The 26,894-nt window shown below is 37.2% G+C and overlaps 4 protein-coding genes across 4 annotated transcripts; 2 read left to right on the top strand and 2 right to left on the bottom strand.

The window, feature by feature from the left end:
* The first annotated feature begins 170 nt into the window (after positions 1-170).
* Positions 171-1,002, top strand: LOC110762051 (photosystem I reaction center subunit II, chloroplastic). Its single transcript, XM_021964645.2, has one exon. The coding sequence runs from the start codon at positions 241-243 to the stop codon at positions 880-882; it is 642 nt and encodes a 213-aa protein (XP_021820337.1). The 5' UTR covers positions 171-240; the 3' UTR covers positions 883-1,002.
* A 1,100-nt stretch (positions 1,003-2,102) lies between these two features.
* LOC110762042 (Haloacid dehalogenase-like hydrolase (HAD) superfamily protein) lies at positions 2,103-4,309 on the bottom strand. The gene is made up of 7 exons (XM_021964636.2): positions 4,094-4,309; positions 3,913-3,978; positions 3,717-3,814; positions 3,472-3,597; positions 3,185-3,394; positions 2,956-3,021; positions 2,103-2,556 (listed from the first exon to the last, which is right to left on the bottom strand). The coding sequence occupies exons 1-7, from the start codon at positions 4,152-4,154 to the stop codon at positions 2,380-2,382; spliced, it is 804 nt and encodes a 267-aa protein (XP_021820328.1). The 5' UTR covers positions 4,155-4,309; the 3' UTR covers positions 2,103-2,379.
* A 5,708-nt stretch (positions 4,310-10,017) lies between these two features.
* LOC110762047 (thermospermine synthase ACL5-like) lies at positions 10,018-13,326 on the bottom strand. Its single transcript, XM_021964639.2, has 10 exons — positions 12,834-13,326; positions 12,178-12,244; positions 11,998-12,092; positions 11,782-11,884; positions 11,409-11,497; positions 11,157-11,313; positions 10,990-11,065; positions 10,835-10,893; positions 10,484-10,620; positions 10,018-10,366 (listed from the first exon to the last, which is right to left on the bottom strand). The coding sequence occupies exons 1-10, from the start codon at positions 13,007-13,009 to the stop codon at positions 10,279-10,281; spliced, it is 1,047 nt and encodes a 348-aa protein (XP_021820331.2). The 5' UTR covers positions 13,010-13,326; the 3' UTR covers positions 10,018-10,278.
* Positions 13,327-15,928: 2,602 nt separating this feature from the next.
* RRP41 (3'-5'-exoribonuclease family protein) lies at positions 15,929-19,382 on the top strand. The gene is made up of 13 exons (XM_088252198.1): positions 15,929-16,072; positions 16,555-16,617; positions 16,957-17,003; positions 17,101-17,161; positions 17,292-17,330; positions 17,459-17,526; positions 17,664-17,742; positions 17,827-17,863; positions 18,202-18,318; positions 18,444-18,529; positions 18,661-18,750; positions 18,918-18,977; positions 19,112-19,382. Exons 2-12 carry the CDS (start codon positions 16,564-16,566, stop codon positions 18,963-18,965), a joined length of 726 nt encoding a protein of 241 aa, XP_088108324.1. The 5' UTR covers positions 15,929-16,072; positions 16,555-16,563; the 3' UTR covers positions 18,966-18,977; positions 19,112-19,382.
* Positions 19,383-26,894: the final 7,512 nt, after the last annotated feature.

Below are 26,894 nucleotides of genomic sequence, written 5' to 3' on the forward strand. Positions count from 1 at the left end.
AGATATGCAAAGAAGCAAAGAAGAAACAAAAGAGATGAAAATGAGGCACAGGTAGGTCAGCCAACGTATCAGAATCACAGATCCTAATTGGTCCAACCCATATCACCTTATCCAAACCCAAATCCTCACCACCCACATCAAATCCTTCAAACTCTCCCCCAACCAAAATCCTCCATAACCCCATAAACCAAAACAAAAATTATACCACCACAACTCTCTCTCTCTCTCTCTCTCTCTCTCATGGCCATGGCAACACAAGCCACCCTCTTCACCCCAACCCCCTCAGCCCCAAAGACCAGCGTTGAGCGCTCCACTGTCCCATGGAAGCAATCAGTGTCCTCCTCCTTCATGGCCCCAAAGCCACTCAAGCTCTCCTCCACCACAAGAACCATGAGGATCAATGCAGCAGCAGAAGAGAAAACTGTGGCCCCACCAAAGGAGGCTCCAGTGGGCTTCACCCCACCAGAACTCGACCCAACAACCCCATCACCAATCTTTGGTGGCAGCACAGGAGGGCTGTTGAGGAAAGCCCAGGAAGAAGAGTTCTATGTGATCACATGGGAGTCTCCAAAGGAGCAGATTTTTGAGATGCCAACTGGAGGAGCAGCCATTATGAGGGAGGGCCCTAATTTGCTGAAGCTGGCCAGGAAAGAGCAGTGCTTGGCTCTTGGGACAAGGCTGAGGTCAAAGTACAAGATCAAGTACCAGTTTTACAGGGTGTTCCCTAATGGGGAGGTTCAATATTTGCACCCAAAGGATGGAGTTTACCCTGAGAAGGTGAACCCAGGGCGCCAAGGGGTTGGCGTGAACTTCAGGTCTATTGGGAAGAATGTTAACCCAATTGAGGTCAAGTTCACTGGCAAGCAAGTTTATGACATATAATATGTGATTTGTGTGTATTTTGAATTGTATTTACGATCATGATGACTATGTGAGTATAATTTGTGTTTCTTGTAATTTGATTTCATTAAAATGCAATTTCAGAAACATGATTTGGGTTAATGTTTTTTTGTTTTGTTTTGTGTAAGTCATATATATATATATTAATTGCCATAACAAACCCGTCAGCCGCCAATTTAAAAGTTTGACTCAATATTTCTGAATCTCCTTATATTTACACCTTTTAAAATTGTAATCTAACTATATCCAATGAAGACTAGAGACATTTCAACTTGCAAGACTAGAGACATTTCTATAGGAAAAGAGCCAGCTAAAATTGCATTTTCGGAATGGTTTCTCATTAAGAAACATGTAACAGCAGCCTCACCATCAATAATATTATTAATACATTCATCAAAATTAAAACTAGCCGATGGTTCCCTCCATATTAAATATAATTCTTGTATTTCCATTGTTTCAATTAGCTTCATATATAAAAGTAACTTAAAAATGGCATCTTTATGCCAATGTGGTATAGGCCAGTTGGTTAGGGTAGTGAGCCAACCCCCCAAGTTCATTTTGTATTTATAGTGATGAAGAGCAGGAAGAGGATGAAGATCATTGCTTATGTTTTCCCATAAGCAATGTTTTTATAACTAGTTTTTAATGAAATTTCATTTTGTATTTTTAGAATTTATCCATAGCTTTCAAGATGTAAAGTAAGGTAACTTCATTGTAGCCTAGTAGGAACTAACCATTAAAAAAAAGTGACAAGTATTTTTAATGAGAAATATGGGTAGCTATCTCGAAGTCGATGATGATGAAATGTTTGTTTATATAAAGTTATGCCAAGAATTATTACTTATTTTTGTTGTTCTAGCAACCAACAATATATGATGTGATAGACCCAAATAATATAATGTGATAGCAACATTCCCAAATCCGTGATTTATATAATATGAAGTTGTCCAAGGATCACTATCCAAATAATAATACACCTTTCATCAAACAATAACAATAATAATATAATGTCTCTATAACATAATTTAAATCAAGATGACAAGTTTGATGCTGCGAGTCTATCAGCTAGATACCCTCCTTTTGAGGAAGCACAAAAGTTAAATGAAAGCTTACATATAACCATATGAACGGAATCAAAAAAATACTTATATAAGTAACGATCGAATCACCAACGTTCTTATTTTAAAGTTGAAAGATTTCAATAACAAAAGCAAGGAAGCATCACTTTCTTTGCTTAAAATAACACTATTATTTATTGGTACATTGCATAGATACACTTTTTGGATTATATGCACAACCCATACCCATACATATTAACATATTATGCACTCCCTATTATGCAATATTGACATAATTAAGAAAAATATGTACATATACAGTGGGTCCAACCCAAACCCCAAGCCCAAACCTAACCCAAAGCCAACACGAGCCAGCCAGCGAGCAAAAACATCTGGAAGGTGGAAAGGTGAGTCAACTCGGTCAAGCTCCAACAGCTGTGGTTGTGAGATCGACCTCAATGTCGCTTCTGGTGCGGCTGATCCTTTTGTTACTACCACCATCTTTTCCGCCTACCCATACTTCTGAAACTGCTTGTGCCAGGTTGTTCACGTTCTCTAACACGTAATCTGCTTCTTTGCTTTTCACAGTTTTTCCAACCTTCATTCCAAAAGATGATGTGAATTAGTACCAAATTGACCATTTTAACACAACCTTGCATTGCAAGTTAATTAGGTGGAGTATTTTTAGTAACGACAGCGTCTCATGATAAGGACGATGACTGATTGATTCTTATCAAAGTTTATTCTCGGTAGAACCATCTGTTATATCATGTGTCACAACTCAAACATATTCTTTTAAGTAATATTCGAGTTAAAACTATCTAAAATCATTTTTACTTTTCCCACCCCACTTTAGCTCTTTATTCCGGACACGAAACCACTTCAATGGTGGCTGGCGCAATTACAGGGAGACTATTATGCGCTGGTATGATACACTCTTTCAAAATAATGTACAAATATTTACAAGAGTAACAAAATTTAAAAATCAGTTAATTACCAAAACGGTGCGTAGACCCACGGCTTTCCCGGCAGCGACGTTACGGACATTGTCATCGAGAAACAGCTGCAACACGAAAAAAGACAAAAACGCGTCGTCAAATCAAAATCAAATCTTTCAACTTCTCAGTTCATACCCCCCCAACCGCCTAAAAAATCAATTAAACTAATCACAACTAACTCCAAATTGACAACCGAATAAGAAATTATAGCGTGCTTCGTGGCCTTACCGTACGACGAGGATCCACCTCGGAGACCCGGAGCGCGATCTCCATGGCCTCCATGGACGGCTTCAGAACCACCGGAAACTCGTCAGGCCGAGTCGAACTCGGCAGGTTCGGGTTCATCGTCTCGAAGCATATGATCTGCTCGAAGCAGTCTCTCACTCCCAGACGATCCAACGCCTTCACCGCGTGCTTCCGATCCGAATTCGTAAATATCTGCAACAAATTCAAATTAATCAATTAGTTTCTTTTTCTTTAATTAAAATTTTGTTTTTTGTGATTTTAGCGCTTACGATTTTTCTCTGTGCGATGCTACGGAGGAGGTTTCCGAGTTGAGGATCGGGCTTGATCCGATCGTACGGCAACCTTCCGTGCACGACACTGTGGTAATCGTCCGCGTTGATGTCGTAGCCTAACGCCTACAGCACAAAAGCAAGCAACAAAAAATTAATTTTTGAAAAATGAAAGAGGGAAATAAATTATTTTGCGGTAAAAAAAAAACACATTTTAAAAGAAAATAATGATGATGAATTATTACACGTAAGCCGGCGAGGGTGCTGCCGTAGCTTTTGAAAAGCTCAACTCGAAGACTGGAGGCTTTGCTCTCCAGGAACCCGCATTTCTCAACTAAAAAATCTGCATTTCAAAATACAAATTAATTTAATCTTGGATAAAAAAATTATTCATTGTTAAGTTTTGTGTTTTGAAGAAAGTGAAGGTTTGATTTCTCGCACCATCGATGTTCGTCTTGCAAGCTTCACCTAATCCAGTGTTGGAAGGGTACAGAGTGTCGTCCAAATCTGTACAAAATTAAGCAAATTAAGCTACAATTAATCGATCATATCATCCAAGATTTAATTAAGAGCTTGATAATGAGTTAAGGATTCTGGAATTGTGCGAGAAAGCTGCGCGTACCGAAGATGAGGCAATCAAAAGGAGAAGAAGAATCGCGAACAGAGGAACTGCAGGAATCCATGGCAGGCTCAGAGAGAGAAAGAGAGAGACGGAAAGAAGAGCTGAGAGCTGTAACCGAATTTCGAAGGCAAAGAGAGCGAAGAAGAAGAAGATTGGGGGGTTTTGTGAAAAACGTGAAATGCAATGTGACAAAGGGGAGGGCGTGGAAAATGAGGACCGGTGAGGCATTTATATACGCATATAGGGAGGGAAATGGGGCAAGGACACGTGGAGAGTAGTGATAGGATAAGTTTATTTATATATTTACCCGATGAAATACAATAATAATATGGACGTGGATTAGAAAGATGAGATAGGCGAAAGACTGTGATGACTCAGACCGAGAGAGAGAGAGAGAGAAACTCAGTTATTATTATGCATTACCGCGGTACGTCTGTGGGCCTACACGTCGATCACAAATTATGCTCCTCCCAACACTAGCAGGTAGCAATTTTTGTGGACGAAACTACACTCACTCGTTTTCTGAGACAAATGTTTTTCACGTTTTGATAATCTGATTAAAATTATTTTTATCATAATTTAATTCAAAGATTTTTATTTTATATAAGGAGAACTCGAACTTGAGCGTAAAGAGGTTGAACTTACTACATTAAACTAATTGACCTAACACACGTATGCAATGCAATTCAGAGAGTTCTAGTATGCTGAAGTGGAACTTTAATTAAAGTAAGTAGAAGGGCATTTTAGTAACTTCGGAAGAACACCGCATACGAGTCCATCTCGCTCAGAAACTTCATCCAATTGCATGTGGAAAAGGTGGCAGATTTTTTTATACCAGAAGGTACCCCGGTGATGGTGGAAGTGGATCTTTATCTAAAGCTACTGTCAAATTCCGTGTGAAGTGTGAACCGTCCATATAAACATATGTATTGTTGTTGGTGTTTGGTTTTCATTTACACTGGGTCAAATTCTTCCTGTCTTTTCCATTTTAATATCTCACACCCTAAGCATAAAATGAAAGAATATCTAATATTTAGGGGGTGTGCTGAGTAAATTAGTGATTGGAAGAAGAAAGTCCCATTTCTGAAACACCAATTTCATACTGAATTAGATAGGCACACCCAACTATACGTACGTCAACTAGTGTTAAATTAGGGTATCAAATGAGTTGTCTTTGCACAAAGTCACTTTTAGCATAACAAATGGGTGAGCTTATCTTATCTACACACCCATGATTTTGTATCCACACACCTATTTACGGACAATTGGGTGAGCCTAGCTGGCTGTATATCCTCTAATATCCAACCCACCATGGACGCAATAGAGTTTTCCTAATAATGAAATTTCCTTTTTATATATAAAATAAAATAAAATAAAAAGAGTGATGCATATAGCACTAAGGACACCATATATGCTTCTCAAAGATTCCAAATAAATTTGATGTTGAGCTAGATATCTCCTAATTAGAAACCTAGAGTCCAAAAAGTTACGGACATTGATAATTTGATGCTTTCAGGCTTCCCACGCTAGAGGACATTATTCACGATTTGGACCCTCGTGAAAATAAAATCACATCTATCGTTTTATTACCAAATTAAATGGTAGAGCTTCTAACTCCAATGATAAAGTATTTGTTCTCCGCACTTACGATAAAAGTTCGATTCTTATAATGTTGAAAAAGACTACACTCTAACTTCATGAGGTAAGGAAACTCCATATGCTTTGCTTGACAAATGAATGAGACTCCTATTGTCGAGTATGTTTGCTTTGCTCACCAAACACAATCGATTAACAACGAAAAAGAAAGCGAGTAATTAGTTTAATAAGAAAATGACAACGCGGTATGTGTCATAAGTGATGATGCTTGTGATTAACGACGGTGCTGGATGGATGTGGGAACCCACCGCAAGACACTTCGACCACCTCATCTATTCTAAATCCCATTATTGCCTTCATAATGCCCATAAAATTCGTTAAATATTATTAACCCAATAAAAACTCGACGTTGAAATTGGTAATTGGCTGTAGAAAAAGGGAAAATGACATCTGACTCCTCACGGGCCAACCAGTAACGCAACGCGAAACACGATGATTGATGATGATGCAGGTGCAGCCTTTCATATCGTCCTTCTCTTGAGTTGTAACAAGAAAGTTGAGTTTTGTGATCAGCCTTTGAGATTCTTCTCTCACTCACACTGTATCTGTTTCGAATAGTTAGTGATGAAAATATCTATCGAGGTATCGGTGTGTCTATGGCTGGGAGTGCTAATATCAGTCGCATGCAAAGTCTAAAATATTGATGGTATTGAAAATATAAGAATTTTTCTGATTATTAATGCATGTGAGTGTCACAATGAAAAATAATAGAATAAATATAATTGCAATACATTATTAAGTAATTTTTTTTTGTCAAACATTATTAAGTAATTCACTATCACAATTTTACAAACAATCACACCAATTTATTAGACTCCACAACAGACTCCAATGAATCACTACCACAATTAATACTGGGAAAATAATGGAATAAATATAATTGCCATAAGTTATTAAAAAATAATATGTAATTCACTATCAAATCAATTTATGAATATTTTTTATTTTTTGAAATGCGGATAATGATACTAATGGCATGTTTACTAATCCGTAATTGGATTAGGAGAAATTGAATTGAAGAGGAGTTGGATTGAAGAAAATTAAATTTTGGATTCCTATTGAAGTTGTTTACTAAACCATATGAATTGGGGAGAGTTAGATATTGAAGTTGTTTACTAAAACATATGGAATTGGGGTAGGAGTGGTACTAATTACTAAAATGTTCTCGTTGTTGGGTTAAGGTATATGTCAAATTTGGAAATTTTAAAATTGTGTGAGGATATAATGGATAAAAAAGATGAATTCTTAATGAGTTAGTTTTCCATGAATTAGAGTACTATCTCCCATCCAAGAATTGAATTTCTCCAAAATCAGGAATTCAATTCCTAATTTTGTGTGGACTCTACTTACTTTTTTATTATTTGATGTGAAGTAAACGTAAGAATCCTACATAGGTAGAATTCAATTCCCAATGAGAATTTCAATTCTTGATTAGTAAACACACCAGAAGTGTAGAGCAATTTCTTACCTCATATCTTCAAGATATACGAGATTTTCTTGATATCATTGTAATTCCCCACTATCGAACCTTCGAAAGTTTATTATATGATGAGTTGTATTAAGGGTTGGTGGTGGGTGTGCAAAGAGATAGACTGCATTTAAGTTTTAAGTATTGTGTATTTATTGTCTTTTCACAGTTTCACAGTGATATATATATATATTTTTAAAATAAAACTTTTCTTTTAAAATTTAGAAACAAGTTCCATTAAAGCATTTCCACTGCCAGGGGCTAGCCTAGGCAGGAGGGGGCCCTAGGCCCATAACGAGACTCCAGCGCTCAAGATCCAGTCGTGGCAAGGCGTGAGACCCACGAGCTTGGGCAAGCCCAAAGGGAGATCTGGCCCTCCTTGCCTTCGGACTACTAAAACAACTTCATCCTCCTCTTCATCCAACTCACGATCTTCCTCAGCACATATGCGCCTGATTTCTTCATCTTCTCGTTGTTGCCTCTCCAACACCCTCCTCAGGTTAGACATTGAGAGTAAAATGTGTTTTATAAAATCTGAGAAATGAAAGGATAGAGAAGATATGGTGCAATAAGTCTGAGTTGAGGGTGTAGTTTTATAGAGGGATTTAGTAGATAAAGATGACACATGGCGCAATTTTAGAGAGTGAAAATCTTATCTAAAATATGAGATTAGAATTTTATAATAAATATGGACACGTGGTAACCGAGAATCTTATTTGAAATTTGAGATTTGAATGTTATAATAAATATGGACACGTGGCAACCGAAAATCTTATCCGAAAATTTAATCTGAAAATTTAATCTAAAATTTTAGATGAGAATTTTATAATAAATAGTGACACGTGACAACTGAAAATCTTATTAAAATTAATCATTTAAGTATAAAAAATAGAAAATATATTAAAGTGAATAGTAATTGCCCTTGGGCAGGGATGGAAACAAAATAAGCAAGAGCTGTCACTATTCACGTAAATAGCGACAGACCTTGCCTTACCCTTATCCTTTGGGGTGAAAGTGCTTCTAAAAAACCCTAGATTTTTAAACTCCTCAGTGCCCGTGTGAAGTCAGATTAATGTTAGGTTTTAATAAAATACTTATAAATCATCAGGTTGGCTGCTCAACTCAAATTTTTCTGTCTTATTGGTGCAAAGGAGAGCAAAGGGGTTATGTTGTTCGAACTCTAATATTGGATAGTGGGATTGAAACCCTATCAACATGCTCATCCTCCAAATCCATAACCCCCTTGCAGATACAGCAATAATAAGCCTCAAAATCCATCGAAGGCCTAATCTCTTCAAACCTATTGGACCAATGGTGGAGTGGAGGCTGACTACAAAATTGGGGTGGGCTGGGATACTAGGCCTAAATCCGAAAGGGATGGGTGGGTCATTTAGTTGAGTTAATACATTAACTTGGGAATTATCTCCCCATTTTATAAGGAAAGTAATTCCGATTTGTAAAATTATGTTGTCCAATGTTTACCTCGGCACATGAGGTAATGTGTTCGAATTCTAACTCCCTCAGTATTGTTTGTTAACAGAAAGAAAACCATGATGTCGTTGCGTCATTTTTAAATGTAAAATTTGGTGATCATATGTGTCTTGGTACATTAACATGAATTTCTGAAATATCAAGAGAATATATATATACAGAAATTCTCTTATGTGGACATCCGGACGTTATTATCGTGTGGACGCAGTGTATTTTGTACTACCACTCTCTGTTTTCCTGCCTGTTTACAATAGGATCCGCACGATAATAACGTGCGGACATCCGGATAAGAGAATAACTGTATATATATATATATAGAAATTCTCTTATGCGGACATCCGGACGTTATTATCGTGCGGACACCGTGTATTTTGTACTACCCCTCTCTGTTTTCCTACCTGTTTATAATAGGATCCGCACGATAATAATGTGCGGACATCCGGATAAGAGAATAACTGTATATATATATATATATATATATATGTATAGGACAAGTTTTGTATTTATATTTATACAGTCACGATTTCTTAGACTACAGGGTTCCAAGAGATTTGTGGTCACTCACCATTGTATGTAAATTCAACGGTTCACTCACTCTCGCACTCCTTTTAAGAAACTTTTTTGAACCATTGGATTAATATCCAACGGTAGGTGACCACAATTTCTTGGACTCCTGTGGTCCAAGAGATCGGGACTGTATATTTATATTGTATATACCTGTTTCCCTTAAGGCCTTGTTTGGTTCATGGGAAAGGAAACTTGGGGATGAGAAATCAATTGCTTTCCCATGTTTGGTAAGTCAGGCATGAGAAATTGTTGCCTTGCACATGGGAAAGTAGGGGGAAAGTGAAGCAATTCTCCCACCTTGGGTTTTACTTTCCCTTCTCATGGGAAAGTAAGGCTAGCATTAAATGCACATTTTTCTGACTAATTTGTCCTTATTAATACTTTATAATTATAGTTTTATCCAACAACTATTGGTATTCCTTTTTTATTTTTTAATTCATAACATATTTTTAATAGGGGTAAAATTGGGAAACTAAACAAAATTAGTTTTCCGGGTTACTTTCCCGGCATTGCCAAATATGAGAAAGGAATCACCATTTCCTATCCCTTAGGAAATGACATTGATTTCCCATCAAATCCATTCCGTGAACCAAACAGGGCCTAAGCGTGCAAATTTCTCTGCACAAGCCATATTGAATGAAAAGTAATTATGCTTTTGTTCCCTCTTTTGAGGTGGAATCATTCTTGGCAGCGTTTTGTCTCAGAAAAACTTGTTTATCCTACGAGGTTTCAACTTTCAGTCTTGTAAAGTAGCTGCATTGCCATTTCATACTCACATAAACTCCCATATTCCAAATAGACATCTCAAGAAAGAGAGACACAAACAAAGATTTATACCATAGTTTTTATAAGTTACTACACAAAAACAAAGAAAGAAAAGGAAAAAGAGAAATACAGCTAAAGAAAAGGAAGACCCAAGATTGTCTTCCCACTTGCACTCTTTTGTTTCTAAGTGCTAGCTTTGACTTTTGGTTGTGATTCTTCACTCTCCCATTTCCCAAGCTTAATTTTGTTTGTAGGCACTGCCATGGCCATGGCCATATATGAACCTTGCCGTTCCTTCTGTGTATACATGAGTCTCGTTGTCCATCCTGCAAAAAAGCCCATCATCTTAGCTAGATCAGTAACTACTAAGATGAAAAATGAATTCCACAAGGCAAAAAAAAAAAAAAAAAGAGAACAAACAACATGTATGGCACGGGACTTACGATTGCCGGACAGCTTTGCTCAAGGTTGAGGCTGATGATAAGGTTTTTCCATCTAGGTATCTGTTCTCCCCTTTGATCCTCTGTTTAATTCTGAGGTCTAATTCATCAGCACTTAGCTCAAAAGGGGTATCCGAAGCCTGCCATTTTAAACAACTCCTTAGCCTCCTTAGTTTCAATTGAAAATACAAAATTGTGGCACTTGTATAAATAAGAAAATGTTACAGCTCCATTTCTTTTGTCAAACTAATATAAGACTTAGAGAACATGAACAATGGCATGCATTATGCATAGGCAGAGCACATATGCTGTTAAAAAAAACTCATTTGCCATAGAGGGTGCTAGTTTTTGTACCATGATCCATCCCCAAATATCAGCATATGAAGGAACATGAGCTGAATAAGGCACAACATCTGCAGATGCAAAGCAGCAATAAGAAAATGGTGGAGATCAAAAGGGAAAGTATGGCTAAAGGGAAATAATTTTCTTAATTAATCAAGAGGACTTACATTTAAAGACCTGCCTCAAAGTATTGTAAATGCAGGAAAACACTTCTGTATGGCTGAAAATTCCAGCAGGACCTGCCTGCATTAATAAAAAAGAAGTGGTTAATTCTGTCATTATGATTCTGTTTCTGTATGTGATTGCATGCATATGATGAGGGTGTGTTAGATACCTGTGTGACAAAAACGCCTTCCTTGCTGAGCCTAGGCTTGACAATCAGCTCATAAAAGGATTTGGTGTAGAGTTTATAGCACGGGCCTCCTTCTATTGGGTCTGCAAGGTCTCCAATTATCACATCATACTGCTCTTCTCTGTGTTCTAGCTCAGCCCTGTAACACACCTCAGTAATTAGTAACCATGATATCAGAGTTGGTAATTGTGAAAAATATAATTAATATAAAACATATTTATATTGTGAATAAACCTGGCATCATTGATGATGAGCTCCAGTCTTGGATCACAGAAAGCTTCACTGTTTACTATCAAATATGACTTACAGAACTCTACCACCTCCTGCATCATATTAATCATATAATTCCTGTCAGATGATATTACTTCACAAATAACATTGCTTCTTAGAGTAAATAACTAACAATAGTTCTATGTGTTATATGCCAGACAAAACCTAGAACAGTATTTTGGAAAAATTTATTAGTTTTCTGTCTGTTGCTCCAATAATCCTGTTTTTTGCTTTTCCAACAACGAAAAAATGAAAAGGAGCCATGGTAAAAGCAGCTCAAAAGCTGGAAAACAGTTAATTTCTGATAAGAAAAGATGATAGAGGGAGGTTTTTTTACCTCATCAATGTCACACATGACAACCTTCTCCACAGTCCTGTGTCTCAGAAGTTCTCTTGCAGTGGAGCCTTCACCTCCTCCCATGATGAAGATTGTCTTTGGACTGAGAAAATTGACATTAATTATAGGGTTATGAACAAACAATGCTGCTGCCTTAACATCCAATATACAGAGAACAAAACATATATATTTATATGTAAAGAGAAGTTATATTACTTGGGATGATGAAGAAGTGGTGGATGAACAAGACATTCATGGTAGATAAATTCATCAGTCTCAGCACTTTGAAGCTTTCCATCAATGACTAAAGCCTGCAAAATACAGAAGAGAAAATGGCATGAGCCACTTGCTGCTATCTGCTGTCATTGTTTTTACACATAGTAGAATTCATCAAACCTTTCCAAAGGGTTTGGTGTCCAACAATGCAATGTCTTGGTATGGAGTAGCTCCTGTATGCAAGATACTGCAAACCAGAAAAAAAATAAAAAAAAGAAAGAAAAAAAGAAGGTTAATTATTAAAATATCTCAATGATGAAACTAAACTTTGCGATTAGAATATTGCACTCTATTCTAACATTTTTATTATGTCTTGTCTGACCTTTTCATGACCAAGATATTGAATTGGTCATTGGTGGTAAAAAGAGTGTTTCACTTTAAGAGTTCTATCATTTTCTAAAGTAAGGAAGTTTGACACTGAGATTATAAAATAAGGCTATAAGTCAGAAAAGGCAAATCAAAATCTAGAATTCAGATAATAACTCAAGGAAGACAGCTAGGACTTCATAATGTCTCACCCAATTATAGGGGCTGTGGTGAAAAACTCCTAATGATTTTTTCCATGAACCTTCTCATAAGTTTATAATCAAAATGGGAAACCATAAGGAAAAAAAAAAACAGAGGTGGTAAGAAGTTGGAGCGAAGAGTTAATTACAACAATGGGGGCCAGGCTTTATTTCCTTTTTTTGGACAAAAATAACAAAAATGTGAAACCATTTTTGAAATTTGAGTTATCTAAAGATATAGCAAACATGGTGACAAACAAATATGTGTACCTATTAAGAGCAAAGCTCCATCTTAAATTTTCTTCAATTTCTTCCTCATACCAACAGCTCTTCCTGTATCCATTCAGAACTGAATGAGCTTTTCCATTTACTCCATTCCCATTCCCATTCCCATTCCCATTGCCATTGCCATTGTTGGTTCCATTGGAATAAGAAATGTCACCCATTTTCCTATAGCTGGCTATGCCAAAATACTTCACAAAACAGAACACAGTCTCTGTGTTTCTCAGAGAGAGAGAGAGAGAGAGAAGAGAGAGAGAAGAGAGAGAAGAGAGGTAAGTGATGGAAGAAGGAGGAGGGTTCACAATATAAGAAGCAAAAAGTGGCAGCCAAATCGAAAGGTACTATGATTTAGGTTGGATAGAAAGCTAAGGAAATCACGGCAACAAAAAAAAAAAAAAGAACAAAGAAAATCTATTGAAGTGGGTGTGCTTGAGACATAAAAGCATGCAGCCCCGAGATATCTTCATCGGAATTCGTAAAGTAAAGGGAAATTGGGACTATTTAAGTTTTGGTTGCGTGGTTGTAACTTGTACCACTGTTTTGTTTTTTTATCCATAACAGCAATGATAGTGAAACTAACGCACCATTGCAACCATCAGATTCTTCAACATATGATCTTCTAGGTATGTAGATAGTTCCATGGAATACGCAATGGGCTTTGACATGTAACTACATCTCAACGTCAAATGCAGGTTCGGTAGCTGATCAGGTAGTATGGCCGCTGCTTTGTGTTCGAGTTTGAATTCCCTTATTAATAATTTGGAATATTACTTTGTGGTTTAATTAAACGTAAAAACGAAACGTGAAAAATGAAATCTACGATGGTATCATCGTTATGATATGTATGAATACATGTATGATACATGATGATAATGATATTAATTTAATATAAGAAAAACTGGGTATTATAGGAGTGGGGAAAAGGTTAAAAGATGATGATGGAGGGGTGACAACAAGCGAAAATTCTGGTTATATTCTTTGCTTCAAGAATGTGTGCAAATCTTAGTTGGAATTGAAGAAGAGAGAAGCTGAGAGAGAGAGAGAGAGAGGAGCGTGCACTGGAAACCATCATAACATTCTCTTTGCTTCAAAAGATTTGGAGGGCGTGCTGTGGCAGGCGCACTCATCATCACCCTCACCATTAACGCATCAATTCTTTCCCCCCAAACAGGAAATAACTTCAACCCCACACCCACCATTAATATATATAATTACCTATAATTAATAAACCCTAATAAACCCTTTACTAATTAATGACAACACTGTTACTTCACTATTTATATAATATATATTATATTTATATTTTGTTTTGAGAAATTTTACATTAAGTTTATCATGACACAGTAAAGCGCATTCACATGTTAAAATGTTGAAAGAATAGTGAGAGTTGACTATCAAATTTACACATAAAAAACACAGAAGAACAAAATCACTCTCTCCACATATTATGCTTGGTTTCCTATACAGATTATCCAGACTTGTGCAACAATTTGTGGGTCTAATGGGGTCCAAAGTCATAAGGTCCATATTTGGTGGCGTAAGGTTGGCATCAGAATGATGTGTATAATAGTATAATGGAAATGAAGAAAATATTAATAAGATTAAAAGAAAGAAAAAATGTGGGCAGGCCACTGAATTAGCATGGTGGCATTGTATTTGATGCAGGCCAGCTATGAATACAAGGAAATCATTCTTGTTACTTGTATTGTTGTGTGTTTGGGGGTGATGATGGATTTGCCAAAGTCTTGTTTTAGAAAGGTTATGATGAGAGAGAGAGAGACCTCAAAGGCTGAGCTCAACTCAAACTCAAACTCAAAGGTCCCCAGGACAATATTTTCCCCTATCTTCATGACCTGTGAAAAAAATCATTGCACTGGCCAAGGGTTTGTCACCCAACAAATCATATGACATGATTTTATAGATTTCTTATTTGCTTGCCTTGCTGCACCTAAAATGATGTCTCATCTTCATTTCCCATAATGCGTCTCGTGCCTTTGCTTTTGTCATGCTTTTCTTCTTAACGGCACAAAAAAATATCCAGTTTGAAATACCCATGAACGCCTCTTGGTCGGACATCTTTCCTTGGTATACATAAATGAGCTATGCACCTGTTATCGATATAGGCCTAACTTTCACCAGCGAACACTTTCTCAACGTTTAGTTACACCGAGCTTTACTAACAAGTCATCTTCCTATGGTACCAAACAAGATAAAAACCATACGTAATTGACAGACTTCCAAGACTTCCAAGACCAAAACCTATGTGATTTAGGACCTTTTTTTTTATACTCTTCCTAGTCTTGCTATATTACCTATTGTTAGTTGAATTAGATGCGTTGAATTTCTTTTGATATTTTTTTAGTACTCTTACGAGAATTAGTTGTTAGCTATATGTAGGGGTCGGCATCAATCCGGCCAACCCAGAAAAAGTCAAACGTTTTAAAACTGAATTGAATCGTAAATGGTTTGGTTTGTTTTTGACATTTTGCAAATAGACTTAAACCGAACTGATTGTCCATTTATATATTTATTTTATTTTACACGTGTATTCATTTCATATGATAATAACTATATATGAAAGTTGAATTTGAAAGTTTGATAAAACTTTGAAGCTATTGATATTTGGTGGTCGGACTATTCAAATAGAGAAAGAGTAGGGTCGATCTAATAAGATTACTAAATTTTTGGAGACTAACTAGGAATCCAACCGGTCAAACTAAGTAAGAAGAAACCTAATTTAATACTCAAATTGACGAAAAGATGAAAAGACAACTCAAAATTAGAGCCATTTGAGTAAGAACGGAAAATTTGACTGCTCAAAATAAGTTAGGTATTCATGTTACGGTATGAATTTCATTTTACCCAATTTGTTCACACGCAATTTAAGATTTTGTTTTTCTTTTGTGTTTGTTGTTCTAGAGTTGAAATGCATATGCAATGCATGAACAAAAAGTCTACACAACTTAGGCAGTGTTTGACCCGATGAAAAGATAGGATAGGAGGAAGCCCAACCAATAAAACGGCGGCGTATTGAGCTCGGGCTGATTGTGTTTCTTCTCAGGTTATGGGCTTTCTTCTCGGGTGTCATAAAAATGGAGGTAGACAGGCCCAGCCTCCAGCCCAACTCTTCCATCTCTGTAAACCCCAGACGTCAACACTCTAAACCCTCTTTCTGAGTTCTGAGCTTTCTCTTCTCCTTGTAACCTGCGGCTGTTCTTCTCACCCAGGTATTTCCTCTTCTTTGAATGTCTCTTTTTTTCTTGTTTCTAATTTAGAATTTAACTAGGTCATACTATTGAGATGATGTAAAATATTTTACTTGAATTTTAAGCTTTGGTTGTTGTGGAAGGGAAGAGTGAGGCTCCGTTGGGTTTGTGATTCGGAAATAGTTTTAAAAAAAAACTAGGATTGAATCTGAAAGTTTTGAGCTTTATTCTGCAAATTTTAAAAATCTGAAAACTTGGTTGGTATTAAAAACATGAAAATCCGAATTGCAACCTCAATGTCATGCATACCATATTGTTCTTCTAAGTCAGTCCATCAAACAGCTTCTCTGCATAAAAAATTCAGGAAATGTTCATCTATATATTCCATTATTGTGCAACCCCAAGGTTTCGTCTGGCATCTGAGAAATGTTTTAGAGGGTGATTGCTTTCCTACTATTTATTTCTTGTTAATTATGTAATTTCGAAATTTCGTTTTTATGTAGTTCCAAGAGATGGAGTATGTGAGCCCTGAAGGCCTTCGCTTAGATGGTCGCCGCCCCATGGAAGTATTTGTCTATCTCTGTTTTTTCTTTTGTATTTAATTATCATTATCATAATGCTTTATATCTTCCTGTCTATCTTTATGCCGCAGTGTTGTAATCTCATCCTGTCTATCTTTATATTTACGTGTTAAGTCTGGTTTTGGTCGGGTGTTATAGCTTCATAATTTTGTTTTAAGCTGGGGTCTATAACTTCATAGGTCTTAGTGGTTCTCTTTTTCTGCTTTTTGTACTTCTTTTGTTTCTCTGTTAATGCAAATCGTTTCTCAAAAAAAAATAAAAAATCATAATGCTTCATTTAATTTTGTGAATTAAATAGTTTATTCTTTTCTTCTTTGATCCCAGATGAGACAAATTCGTGCAGATATTGGTGTTGTGGCCAAAGCTGACGGGTTCTAATTACTAAACCCTTGTAATTTTTTCTTTTCATTTTTTTTACACATTGGCTTTGATTTTGTTTTAAATTCATCTTGCACATCAAATCTTCAGTTCTGCTTTGTTTGAGATGGGTAACACCAAAGTCATTGCTGCAGTGTATGGCCCTAGAGAGGTTAGTTAACTCTTTTTTTTCTTCATTAACACCTAAGTCAAATGCGGTACTCATCAGCGTTTCGAAATTTTTGTCTAATTTTCAAGTTAAATATTCATTCAAGCTGTTTAAAAAATTACTTTGTTCTTAGGTCCAAAATAGGAGCCAACAATTGAATGACAGCGCACTGGTAATAACTCATCTAAATCTTTGTGTATCAAACTTATATGTGTTGTGTTTAATATGCTAAACCTAAATCTGACAGGCATTTAATATATTTGTAAATGTAACGTCGTCTGCAATTGTTAATAACTTTAGGTGCGATGTGAGTACACCATGGCAAATTTTAGTACTGGAGATCGCATGAGAAAACCAAAGGGGGATAGGTGAGATATTAATGTTCTTTTTTATTGCCAAACATACATGCTTTGTATGATCTTCCATTCGAAATTTCACATAACAATGTTGTATCCATTACTAAGTTAAACTATATAAATAATATGCGTATCCTTGATGCTCTCAGGCGATCAACAGAGATATCTTTAGTTATTCGCCAAACCATGGAAGCATGCATTATGACACATTTAATGCCTCGGTCTCAGGTTCCGCTGTTGCATCTTGGGGAACTTTTCTTGCATGAATGTGTAGTTTGTTCTTTTCTGAGCCTTGTATCTCTTTTTTTTCAGATTGATATTTTTGTGCAAGTTCTCCAAGCAGATGGAGGTAAATTGTGATGTCTCTTTGCAGTCATAGTCCTATATGATAATGTACTTTCAGATTATATGACAAATTCATGCTGCCCTGTTTCCATCTATGTGTACGTGCATGTTTGATCCTCTGTTATTCAATATATTTGTTGATCCAGGCATCATATTCGAATAGAATAAGTGATTGACACAGTGTTCCCAAAGTCTAATGCTAGTCACTCTTATCTGCGTATCACTTAGAATTTTAACTATTAGCAAATACTACTGGATTTGAACAGGCTGCTTCACTATTTTAATTGGAGAATGGAAGGATTTATCCTTGAGTTTGATTTTATTTGGTTTTATTTTTGGCAGGAACTAGATCTGCATGCATTAATGCTGCAAGCCTGGCCCTTGCAGATGCTGGAATTCCAATGCGTGATCTTGTTACCTCCTGTAGTGCTGGCTATCTTAATAGCACACCTCTGCTTGGTAAATGTTTTCTTTATTTGATATTTGTATTTAAGAATACTTTTCTTTGGGAGCCCTTGGAAGGCCTCTCTGTACAAGTACGATATTGTAATTTTCATATGAGCTTATTGTTGCTGGAACGACAGATTTAAACTACATAGAAGATAGTGCTGGAGGTGCTGATGTCACTTTAGGCATTATGCCAAAGTTGGACAAAGTGACTCTTCTTCAGGTTTTTATTTCATAAATGTGCTTTTCAGTTTATTCTTCCGAACCTTAAGTTGCAATTATTGTATCAGCTGATATCTAGGGTATCTCCTTTGCCTTCTGTACAAGACTTATTTGTGATGATTGTTGATGCAGATGGATGCTAAATTATCAGTGGAAACTTTTGAAAACGTAATGCAACTTGCGATTGAAGGCTGCAAGGCAGTTGCAACTTACATTCGAGAGGTAAGGACTTCTTTGCTTCATTTTTCCCCCTCCAATGAAAAGTTCTTCCTTGTCGGTTGTCATGTGGCTTCTGTATTTGGACAATGCTCATTTGATCAATGAGGCTTCATCTTCATGTTCCAGTATTGTCATGTTTATTGGAATTTTCATCTGGGTTTGTATAACAGGTATTACTAGAGAATACAAAGCAATTGGAGTATCGCCGAGGCATCTAGTTCCAAATTAAGGTATGGCAACCAACCTCATTTGTTATTTGGTATGTAAACTTGATCCAATGACAACAAATTTAACAAGTTTTAACAGCCCCTGACGCACACAATCACCTACGTATTCTGCTTAATATTTTTTTCTCTACCTGTAGGTTTCTGGCTGTTCAATGATGAAGTTTGAGGGTGGCTATATTATGCGGACAGTGTTGATGGAAGTAATCTTGGAATTGAACCCACTGAGTTGAAGTATCCCCAAGGGGAGAGCTTTGATTTTGGATTCTGAGAATGGCGACTTTTAAGTGGGGCTCGCAGTAATCTAAATTGTATAAACTATTTTTCCATCATGTTATTATATTCTTGTTGTAAATGAAGATTTTAAGTAGAAATTATAATCAAAGAAAGAAGGTCCGTTTATTTTCAGAATTTTCTTGTTTTCTAATAGCATTCGTATGGTTATAAATTTGGCTATTTTCTGTTTGTTTTTTTTTCCTCTTTTTTCTTTTCGTTACATAGCCTGCCTCTAATTGCAAATTATAGAATAAAGCTCTCATTCTATGTATTATTTTTGCGTCACTAATTAAGCTTATTCAAACAAGTGGTAGTATAATATAATCCCATTGGAGGAGACGGTGCATTGAATAGCAGTAGTAGGCACCATCTGAACCAACCAAGACAACTTTGATTTCAAGCAACTCATTCGACTAGGGAAAAGGCCAATGCCAATTTTTGTTGACAGTTTGAGGCAATTAGCTGTGGCTACTAGCTGCTCTTCTACTGAATGTAATGGCAACAAATTGATTGTGGTGCTAATAGTTTATTTAAGTCCTATCCCCGGTGTCGTTTGTATTACAAAAAAAAAGGGGTCGAAGTATAAAAGAAGGCAAGGGATTGAGAGCAACCCCCCTACTGAGATATTGTAGTAATCATAACTTGCCACTACTGAAGGACCATCTTATTACAAACGACAAACATGTTATTTTCCATTATTTGATAAGATTGTTGAATTAGCTAGTCTAATCTACAGTGTAAGTCCCAAAATACATTTTGAAAAGGATAATGCTTCCCTTCTTGCCTACTGATGTGGTTTAGTCACAATTTGACACATGTCTCTTTTGTTAAGAATAATTAAAGTGAAAAATAAAGAGAGTCTCACTATTATGCCTAATATAAGGGCCCAAATTGTATTAAAAAAACCTATACATGAAATGGACTTTAGAAACACACCCAAAAATCATTTACAACATAACAAATAGGTTTTGAACTTCCTATAATTTACAAAACTGCCATCGATTTTATTAAAACAAACCCAAGTTCAAAACCTCACAAAAAAACAAAACAATCAAAACAAAAGGGTAAAACTGGAAATAAGTATATTAAGTAAACTCAAAAATAGGTTAGTTGGCAATAGTAGGATTTTTTTTGAGTTTGTTTATAGAAATGAAATGGTATAGTGTTTATCTATAATACTAATGCTAAGAATGAGTACATAAAATATCTCAAAAATAAATGCACCTTTTAGAATAAAATAAAAAGGACAAGTGTTAGTTTGTGATTGAGCCACATCAGTAGGTAAGGAGGGGAAGTATTATCATTTTTTTAAATTCTCTCATAAAAGTTAACATAAGGTTATCCATGGGATATGTGTTACCTTTTAATGGTGGTGGTAGTATCAGTGCCAACATAAAAATTGATGTCATAACATAGAAAGATGTGATGCTATTTCTCTTATGTAGCATTAGGATTTATGTTGCAACTGATGCCCTTGATGCTTTTAGGCATCGGAAGTCAACACCCATCACGTATATGCAAGTCTCATAAACATCAGTAATTTTGTCCAGACTAATGCCATAAGTGGAATACGCATCGGACTTCGATGCTTATAACTCTTTGATGCCTATAACTAGTAAAAGGCCACGATGACGAATACCTCGGTTGGGGGTATATAGAAGCAAATTTTGGCATAGTGTAAGCCAAGCTAACCATCACATGAATGAATGGCTAGAATGAGTCAGCTAATAATTTGACAAAATGAGTAGAGCAGATAATTGTAATAATGGATCGGGTTAGCACAGCATGAGCCCAACTTGTTTAAATGGGGCACGACACGGTCCAAGCACGATTATTGGTGGGCCGTGCTAGGTACAATATGAAAGCATGGGCCTTGCCGGGATTAGAAAATAAATCCAATGGATAAGGCCGGCTCGCTACCTGCCATAGGCCGGGCTTGGCCTGAGCCCGCTTCAAGCCCGACCTAACCCACTTAATTTTGTTTTTGTTTTTGTTTTTTGGTCAAGGCCTACTTTACATAAATCATCTCTTAGCCTCCTTTTCCTCTCGATATCTACATATATGGATTGTGATTTGGTGGCTTTTCTTCCAACAAATCATATATTTTCATATTAAATAAATACTACAATAAATCCTCAATTTTTAGTCCCATATTAAATAGTCAATAAATAAATCCTCAATTTTCAGTCTCGTATTACATATATAAGGCTTATTTAGCTACATGCCCCCTGTGCTTTGCAACTTATCTCAGATTACCACCCGGGTTTTAAAACGTCTCAAAGTACCCCCCCAACCTTTTAAAAATGGTCTCACGTTACCCTTTCTGTCAGGATTATTGACGTTCCGTTACAAGCTTTGGGCCCCACTTCGTTTTAATCTTTAACCTAGGGCTCGTCAATGGGCCGGGCCGGGCTAGCCCGGCCCAAATTTAATGGGCTTGGGCCGGGCTGGGCCGGGCTTTAAAGAGGAGAGAGAAAATATCGGGCCGGGTCGGGCTGGGCTTTTTTAGAAAATTCAAAGCCCAAGCCCAGCCCATGAGTCGGGCTTGAAATAGCCCATCGGGCCGGGCCGGGCTAAGCCCAACGGGCCGGGCCGAAATGGGCCTAAACTTCGCTTCAAATATACTCAATTATTCGCTTTGGATGCCTTCAATTATTCGCTTTGGATGCCTTCAATTATTCGCTTTCCCTCAATTATTCCCTTCCACTGTGACTGATATTTTTTAATTTTCTCCTTCCCTTCCCCTACTGAGTCGCTCTTCCTCTTTCTCTAGGAGATTAGCCAGCAATAATCACCAACAAAAAAGATCATCAAAACCATGGCTAGTTCTCGTTCTCCCTGTGGAGCCTGCAAGTTCTTAAGAAGAAAATGTGTGATAGGGTGTATTTTTGAGCCTTATTTCTCCTATGAAGAGGGAGCTACCCATTTTTCTGTCATCCACAAGGTTTTTGGCGCAAGCAATGTGTCGAATCTTTTAGCTCACCTTCCGTTGAGCGATCGATGTGAGGCCGCAACGACAATATGGCATGAAGCTGTAGCCAGGCTTCAAGATCCCATATATGGCTGTGTTTCACATATTATTGCTCTCAAACAGCAGGTTAATCATTTAGTACCCTTTGTATGTTCAGATTGTATGTTGAAGTAAATGATGAGTATATGCTTTTGGTTTGAACTTTTCAGGTGGTCAACTTACAAGCACAGTTAGCTTTCCTCAAGGATCAAGCATATGCTGTAGCAAACCCTAATGATCAGAGTGCACACGACTTACAGGCCTATATGGAGGAATGTGACCTGATTAATGAAATTCCAAAGTGCTCTAACTACGAGGACCTTGTCACAAGCCTCACATTAATGAGAGCCAATGCTCACATTAATGAAATTCCAGAGTGCTCTAATGCTCAATCAAGCTGGAGGAAATGTTAGTTTCAAGTGTCATTATTGTCAAAGGAGGTGGGATTAGGTGTTTGTGTATTAATTATTATGTAAAGATATTTGTCTTTTTTTTCATAAATATGAGGCCTATTTTGATGTGTTTTTATATTTCCTCTTTTTTTCATAGTTCTCTATTTATATTTGTCTATATGTTTATGTCTCAATTTTTTTTTCTTTGTTCATAACTTCATAGTTCTCTTTTTTTTCTCATAAATATAAAGATATAGTTATACATCGGGCTTCATCGGGCCGGGCTTTTATGGGCGGGCCGGGCTGGGCTTCATCGGGCTTCATCGGGCCGGGCCTATGGGCCGGGCTGGGCTTCAAACACTCAAGCCCAAGCCCAGCCCAAGCCCAAGCGGGCCGGGCTTTCTCAAAGCCCATAACGGGCCGGGCCGGGCTTTTTTTCGATGGGCCGGGCGGGCCCCCGTAAGCCCATGAGCCCGCGGGCCAAATGATGAGCCCTACTTTAACCTCTGCGAAGAAGGGCTTTTTCACTTTCAGATGAAGAGAGGAAATAGGGTATTTGGGTGAAAAGGGAGAATTTGGAGAAGGAGGCTAGGGCTTACCAAAATCTGTGGTGGGGTTCGAAATTTGGGAGAATGTAGAGAAGAAATCACGGGTTGATAAAACTCTGAGGTGGAGTTCGAAATTGGGAGATTTTGGAGTAGAAGATTAGGGTTTATGAATCTTTGAGTGGAGTTCGGATTTGGGAAAAGGGGAAGGGGGTCGCACAATTTGGGAGAAAAGGGGGAACTGGGTCGCACGATTTTGGAGGTTCAGCTGGTTGTTCTCTCTGTGAATACACACTGTATTGAAGAATAGATGGAAACATGAGAAGCAAGGCATGCCCAATGGTGTCATTGTGGGAAGTTAGCACGGATGCAGACTTCGTGGACCAGTTCAAACCCAGGGCGGAGATTTCTAGTCTGCTCAAAGTCAAAGGTAAGAATGTTTTAGGTCAAATTTTCAGTCATTGTTTTGGGCATCACAAATTGATAGAGTTGTTATTGATGAAATATTCAGTCATTGATGAAATTGATGAAATATTCAGTCATTGATGAAATATTCAGTCATTGATCAAATGGATCAAATTTTCAGTTATTGTTCTTGGTTGATACAGGGAAGTCGTGAAAAAGGATGTAGGTTTTTTCAGTGGTTTGATGCAGAAATGTGTGAGCGTTCAAAGTCTTTGATACCTGGTTTGCTGAGGAAGATTGATAGGGTGGAGAAGGAAAATGCAAATATTCGAGCAAAGTCAAAAATATTGTGGGCTGCTATGTTGCTTTCTTGGGTGGTGGTGTTTGCCATGGTGATAAATTAGGATGAATTTGGAGGAATTAAGAGTAATATGTGTTGTAATTTGGTGGGTGTAATGTGATTGAGAAGCAGTAGTTCAGTGGGCTATAATTTGAGAACAAATGCTAATGTAATGTAGCAGTAGTTCAGTTTGTGTAATATAATGTATTTTGGTGGGAAAACAATGTAGGGAAAACAATGTAATCTGTTTTGAGTTTTATGAGTAAGCATTAGTTCATTGTAATATTTGTTTAGAGTTTAGAGTTTTATTTGATCTATGATATGAATGGAAACTTGTTTAGAGGTTAGAAATGGTGACATATTGATAAGCATCATACCAAAACTAGGTTACAACCATATGTTGTTTATTGGATACCAAAAAGTCCTCTGGATACAAAAACAAGTTACTCAGAAGCATATCTTGTTCATGGGATACCAAAAACAGGTTACAAAAACAAGTTAATCATAAGCATTTTTTGTTCAATGCCATATGAAATGGTTACATTAAAACATCATATCAATATAAGCATTTTTTGTTCAATGTCATATCAATATAAGCACAACACCAAAATAGGTTTCAACCATCACATTACATATCAAATGGTCAATTACATGCCATGTACCTGACTCAAAAACCTTGACAGACATGAAAGCCTAATAAAACCAACCATCACAGACATCAATAATCCCACAAACCAACAACCCAATTGCAACCATAATCAAACCATTAAAGTCTTATAAAACTAACTAATTGCATAATCTATAATTCCACAACATTCAAACCATTCAAACCCATCAAAAAGAGTTTATCCTAATTCCAAAACAGGTTGCAAAAGTTGAACATCATCACATCTAAGGATGAAAAAAAGGATCTTTGACAAAATGGCTCCTCTGTTGATCTTTCATCCTCCTCCTACGTTGTTGTACTCGAGATAGTTTTTCAGATTGAGATGAATCACTTATTTGAGAAGCTTGAGCTGCTTGAGATGGTTGGGATTGAGAAGCATGAGCTGCTTGTGATGGTTGGGATTGAGAAGCCTGCGGTGGTTGAGATTGTTGGGATTGATAAGCCTCGACTACTTCAGATGCCTCAGATTGAGAAGGCCCTTGGGAAGCACTTGCTTGTCTCCTTTGCCTTAGTTGCATACTTTTTTGTCCGCTACTTTGGTCTCTACCATCTCTCCTTCTTACCTAAAACAAATAATAATTAGGTAGGCATGATATGAAAATTTGAATGGTGAAAACATAGTTGAAACCGTGGCACTTACTAGAAGTTTTTCCTTGGCAACATTCCTCTTCCTAGTAGGCTTTATGTTGGGATTTCTAGGTTCCTAATAAGCAAAGTCATCAAGTCAGAAACCAAATCAAATATATTTAAATGCAAAGCAATTTTGGATAATGACACATACCTTACAACCAATTCGATTATGCCCTTCTCCACCGTAATTGCCACATTTTAAAGGGATGCCATACCTAGGAAGCTTATATGGATTAGCAGGTTGTTTAGGCTCATCAAAAGCTTGTTTTCTTGTCTTCTTAGGCCTACCAGGTTGCTTGTGGTATTTTGGAGGGAGTAATGGAGCTAAATTAATCTTCATCCACTGATCTTGGCTAGTCATAGGCATAATCATTGGTTCATAGGCTCTCAAATAAGCCTCTTTCTTGTACACTGCGTCACAAAAGTCCTCTGGATTCCCATGGAACCAACTTATTGCAGCACAAGCATGCAAACATGGTATTCCATTCAAATCCCAGCCACGGCATGAACAAGAGTGGGCATTCAAATCAACAGCAAAGTTGCGGCCACTATGGTGCATCACTTCAAACCTATTCTGTCTAGCAGCCTTAGGAATGCACCACTGAGCTTTTCCTTTGTTTTTCTCTAATATTTTTCTAATTCTTAGCCCAACTTGTCCATGCCATTTTTCACATAAAACCCTTCTTCCAGCCATCAACAACATTATGTACAAACGAATTCTTTCTAGCATAGTCAAAACAGGCTTGTCTCTGGCATCCATTATGCTATGGTTGAATGCCTCACAGAGGTTGTTCATAAGCATGTCACACTTGGGATCAGTTTTGAAATATGCCCTACTCCAATGCCTAGGATCTTTCTCTGCAAGCCAATCATGTGCAGGTTTAGACAATTCCAACATCTTTCTCATCTCTGCATGAAACCATGACACTGTTGTGGCCCTAGCAATTGCTTCCATTTGATGTTGCAAAGCAAGACCTCTATGTTCCAAATAGAAGTTTCCATACAGATGTTTCAAACAATGTCTATGCTCTGCATGAGGGAATAGAGCATCCACAGCATCTATTAAACCCTTTTGTTTGTCAGTCATAAATACATAACCATGGCTATTCCTAATATTCAGATCACCACTCAATAATTCTAAAAACCACAGCCATGTTGAATTGCTCTCATTCTTTACATATGCATAGGCAAGTGGAAACATACCGTTGTTTGCATCAACTCCCATTGCAGAAAGCACTTGCCCGGGGTGAGGCCCTTTGACATGACACCCATCCAAGCAAACCACATGCCTACAACCATCTAAAAACCCCTTCTTGCAGGCTGCAAGACAGATGTAAATCCTCTGAAACCGAGGCCTATCACCTTCCATTTCAGATTTAATGATAACTATACTTCCAGGATTTCTGGTTCTTAACTCATGACAATAATCCCACAAAACTTCATATTGTTTACTGTAAGACCCCTCTACAATGTCAACTGCCATGACTCTTGCTCTGTACACAGTTGCTCTAGATGGTCTGTAACCATAGTCTTGGTAAACTTGCTCTGCAAAAGAAGAAGCAGTCCAATTTGGATTAAGCCTTAACTGCCCAGAATATCTTTCAGCCAACCAGCTAGCAGTGGCATGTATATTTTTACTACCTTTACTACAAACATGT

Source organism: Prunus avium, chromosome 1 (assembly GCF_965620075.1).
Source record: "Prunus avium chromosome 1, drPruAviu1.hap1.1, whole genome shotgun sequence".
Taxonomy (NCBI): Eukaryota; Viridiplantae; Streptophyta; class Magnoliopsida; order Rosales; family Rosaceae; genus Prunus; species Prunus avium.

Bases quoted from the DNA above. Each gene is read 5' to 3' on its own strand.
- LOC110762051 (XM_021964645.2), top strand. From the start codon at position 241: ATGGCCATGGCAACACAAGCCACCCTCTTCACCCCAACCCCCTCAGCC.
- LOC110762042 (XM_021964636.2), bottom strand. From the start codon at position 4,154: ATGGATTCCTGCAGTTCCTCTGTTCGCGATTCTTCTTCTCCTTTTGAT. The intron at 3,815-3,912 runs GTGCGAGAAATC...TTTGAAATGCAG, and splicing joins TTGCAAGACGAACATCGATG to ATTTTTTAGTTGAGAAATGC. The intron at 3,395-3,471 runs GTAAGCGCTAAA...AATTTGTTGCAG, and splicing joins GCATCGCACAGAGAAAAATC to ATATTTACGAATTCGGATCG.
- LOC110762047 (XM_021964639.2), bottom strand. From the start codon at position 13,009: ATGGGTGACATTTCTTATTCCAATGGAACCAACAATGGCAATGGCAAT. The intron at 11,314-11,408 runs GTTTATTCACAA...GGTGTGTTACAG, and splicing joins CTCATCATCAATGATGCCAG to GGCTGAGCTAGAACACAGAG. The intron at 11,066-11,156 runs GTATCTAACACA...TTATTAATGCAG, and splicing joins AAGGCGTTTTTGTCACACAG to GCAGGTCCTGCTGGAATTTT.
- RRP41 (XM_088252198.1), top strand. From the start codon at position 16,564: ATGGAGTATGTGAGCCCTGAAGGCCTTCGCTTAGATGGTCGCCGCCCC. The intron at 17,331-17,458 runs GTAATAACTCAT...TAATAACTTTAG, and splicing joins AATTGAATGACAGCGCACTG to GTGCGATGTGAGTACACCAT. The intron at 17,527-17,663 runs GTGAGATATTAA...TGATGCTCTCAG, and splicing joins AGAAAACCAAAGGGGGATAG to GCGATCAACAGAGATATCTT.